The following is a 3,620-nucleotide window of genomic DNA, read 5'->3' as shown; positions in this document are numbered from 1 at the left end:
AAGGTGAAATCAGAATAATAGGAGCTCATTGGGAGCTCGTAACTTATATACCGTTAAGCGATTATGATTTAAGACATTATCAATTAGAATTAGAAATAAGAAATATGGACGAGCATTGTAAGGGAAATATGACCGATCGAGAGATGTGCTCCAAATACGACAATGTATTAAAAACAACTTTTAATGAAATATCCGTCCAACGGAAACAAATGTATGAATCTATTGGTAGATATTTGTCACCAAGAGAACACACCACCCTACGTAGTGCTAGAGTGAAAAGAGGGTTAGTAAATATAATAGATTCGGCAGTGAAAACTTTATTCAGAGTTTGTGATGAGGAATGTGCGGAGGAAACACTACGACACATAGGAAAAGTCGAAAGTACCAACGAACGCATGATACATGTTATAAAAGACCAGACCACTGTAGTCAAATCTTCAATAGTAGGAATAAACAGTGCTTCAACTGAACTAAACCGGTTATATGACGAATTAAAACAAAAAACAACTAAGTCTAGAAACAAACATAAAAGCTCTAATAAACAATAGGTATACTTTAGAAACCTTGTTACTGTCAAATAGAATTTTTAGTATATTTACAGCGTTAATGACACAATACTCTTACGAAACCCAAACTTTAAGCGCCATAATAACTGCGGCTAGGACAGGTGTTTTACACCCAAGCTTAGTAACACCGCGAGAACTTGCAGCGCAACTAGTAGAAGTAAAATTAAACCTGCCACTTAACTTGAATTTACCAATGGGAACATTACCAAGCGAAATACATGAATTTACAAAAATAACTAAAATTGTAGTATTTTATAGTGATGATCAAATAGTATTTCTGATAAAAATACCGTTTATAACGGAAACCCAATTAACTTTATTTAAAATCATACCTATATCACAACCTGTAGACATTGATCGACCGGAAAGCAAATCACATAGTATTGTATTGAAACCAGAATACCAATATGTAGGAATAACTAAAAATCGTAGACAATTTACAACATTTACTGAAACAGAATTATTACACTGTACCGAAACAGAAACCTTTACTATTTGCCCGGAATTCCAACCAATACAACATGAATCAAAAGAACAACCGTGTGAAATTTCTTTATTTAAAAATCCAGACCAGTTACCACAAAATTGTGAATCAGGAGTAATCATTATTTCTAAAAATATATACCACAAACTTAAGTATGCCAACACATGGATATACACAACAAAAAAGATACATTAACAATTACGTGTCAGGGAATACAAGAACCATATATTGAAAAATTAAAAATCAAGGGATAATTAAATTAAATCAGGAATGTAGAGCTTATGCAGAACATGTAGTGCTAAATCCGACAAGGGAGATCAAAACGATGTATTTCACAAATTTCATACCTAAAATCGGAGTAGGGAGTATATCGTATAAGATCAATAACAGTATCAAGGACATTAAAATTGAAAAGTATAGACATAAGTTCGACTCACGCAAACTCGATAACGTACACGAAATGGCCCACTCGCTAGACGATGTAGAAAAAATGATAGACGAGGAAATACTCAGACAGTCCGGAGTGGAAGTACAAAGTAAAACCAATTCATTAATGATGTATGCAATTATGGCATTATTAGTATTCTCCATGTTTCTTTTGGCGTTTATATACATAAGTTATAAATGCAAACTGACCACTATGAGGGCCATAGGCCGCCATCGAACAAGAACTATGGATAACGATATAACGAATAAAAAAAGAGAAGTCATACATGTGACGTCATCGGCAAAAGGGAATGGGGTTAAGGAAAAGCTACTAGGTGACACACCAGATAGACTAGCCCTAAGTAATATGCCTCCCTTACTAAAAGAACAATACAAATGTATAAATTGAATATATAAATATTATAAAATATAATAAGGAATAATATTAATAATATAATATAACTTAGTAGTAATAATATAAGTTATTAACAATCACATAAATATATGAGTATGTAATAAATGTATAAATAATAAATATAAAAATATAATCACTAACACAAAAATGTTTAATTATACAGAAAAGAGACACATAAATTCGTAATTATGGACTTCGAGTTCTCAATGGTGAACAAGACAAGCATGGTTGTCATCTCCGGAGCTATATCCAATAGCGTAGACCGCTTTAAGATTAGGAAACTGGAAGGACGACCTCTTTTGCTACCAGTTAATGAGGAAGCTCGACCTATGGGTGATGCGGAGCTTCAGGTGGCAGTGAGAGAAATCAAGAGAGTTTTCAGGGTCAAGACCGATTTGAGAGATGCTTGTTTAGACCAATTGAAACAAAGTTTGAGTTCAACCAGGAATAATTTGACTAAGGGATATATAGAAAGTTACATACGTAGGGGTAATAAGAAAAATGTAATAGTAGTATGGAACGGACATTCAGATAAAAACATTTTAAAGAGATTAGACTTAGACCATTATCCCATGCTAAACATAACGTGTTACGACAAATATTTCAATAAAAATTTTTATATTCAGTTTGAAAAATTAGGCAATAGAGAAATAATTTTCGAAGTAGATATCGGTACATATAATAAAACTGGAAGGCTACTTAATTTAGTAGAGACCCATGATATAATATGTAAAAAGAAACACCATACTACGTATGCGCATGAATCGAGAATGGATGTCAAATATACTAAATGTATATTTGATTATGTGATACGGAAACAGCGATATGAAAATCTAGTAAAGCATTTCTAAAAAAAAAATATAATATAAACAATAACAATAAAATAACAATAAAACAAAAACAACGGTTACATTAATAATCAAAATACGAACGTAAAATTTCTTTTTCAGAAATTCATAATTCTATAAATTACAAATCAACATTACGAAATAAATAATAACCACAAATGAATAGAATGGAGCAATTAGCTTCGGCAATATCGTTTAACATAGAAACGCAATTTCATATTAATCCAACACGGGGAGAATGGCATAATTACACAGCTTGTTTTGATTTTCATATAGTTACCGCTAATGAAAATATACTCGTACCTCACGAGGACGAAACTATATTGGAAATGATTGAGGCAGCCAAAAGATTTTTGTATGATATAGCGATAGACAGAGAATTTGGTGAACCATACTGTTATGAATTAAACTATTATCTCGAAATAATACAGAATCCATGAGATATATTGAATTACAGTAGATAAATGTATGTCTAGAATGAATTGATCAGGTAAAACGAAGTGGTTGGGGCTGTACAAAACACCTATCGACATAACATTTGACATATGATCGATGGGGTGGATTCTATGGCATCCCCAATGAGTAAAGGGTGATCAAGTAAACGTATTAATCAATTAAGGTTGTTGTCAATGTGGACGACGTACTTCAAATGATTAGTATGTCATTCCATGGACAGCGAATCTTGATTGACTAAATAAAATAAAAATAACATACAAACTAGAATGATAATAAATATATATATACACTTAGATTTAAGAAAACATACTGTACGAATAAGTTACTATTGGGATATGGAAATAAATTTGAATTGTGGGGAACTTTATAGGTTTTGTATTACTAATATATTATAATAAGTAAAAATATTAGTTGTATTAATTAAT

General features: G+C 31.6%; 1 protein-coding gene across 1 annotated transcript; it reads left to right on the top strand.

Annotated features, from left to right (window-relative positions):
- Positions 1 to 2,061: 2,061 nt before the first annotated feature.
- Positions 2,062 to 2,742, top strand: LOC126555296 (uncharacterized). Its single transcript, XM_050210237.1, has one exon. The coding sequence runs from the start codon at positions 2,080 to 2,082 to the stop codon at positions 2,740 to 2,742; it is 663 nt and encodes a 220-aa protein (XP_050066194.1). The 5' UTR covers positions 2,062 to 2,079.
- The last annotated feature ends 878 nt before the right edge of the window (positions 2,743 to 3,620 follow it).

This window comes from Aphis gossypii, unplaced genomic scaffold (assembly GCF_020184175.1).
Source record: "Aphis gossypii isolate Hap1 unplaced genomic scaffold, ASM2018417v2 Contig00784, whole genome shotgun sequence".
Lineage (NCBI taxonomy): Eukaryota > Metazoa > Arthropoda > Insecta > Hemiptera > Aphididae > Aphis > Aphis gossypii.
Note: the sequence above shows the minus strand (reverse complement) of the source record. Positions and strands in the feature narration are given on the sequence as shown.

Excerpts from the sequence above, each read along its gene's own strand:
- LOC126555296 (XM_050210237.1), top strand. The coding sequence starts at position 2,080 with ATGGACTTCGAGTTCTCAATGGTGAACAAGACAAGCATGGTTGTCATC.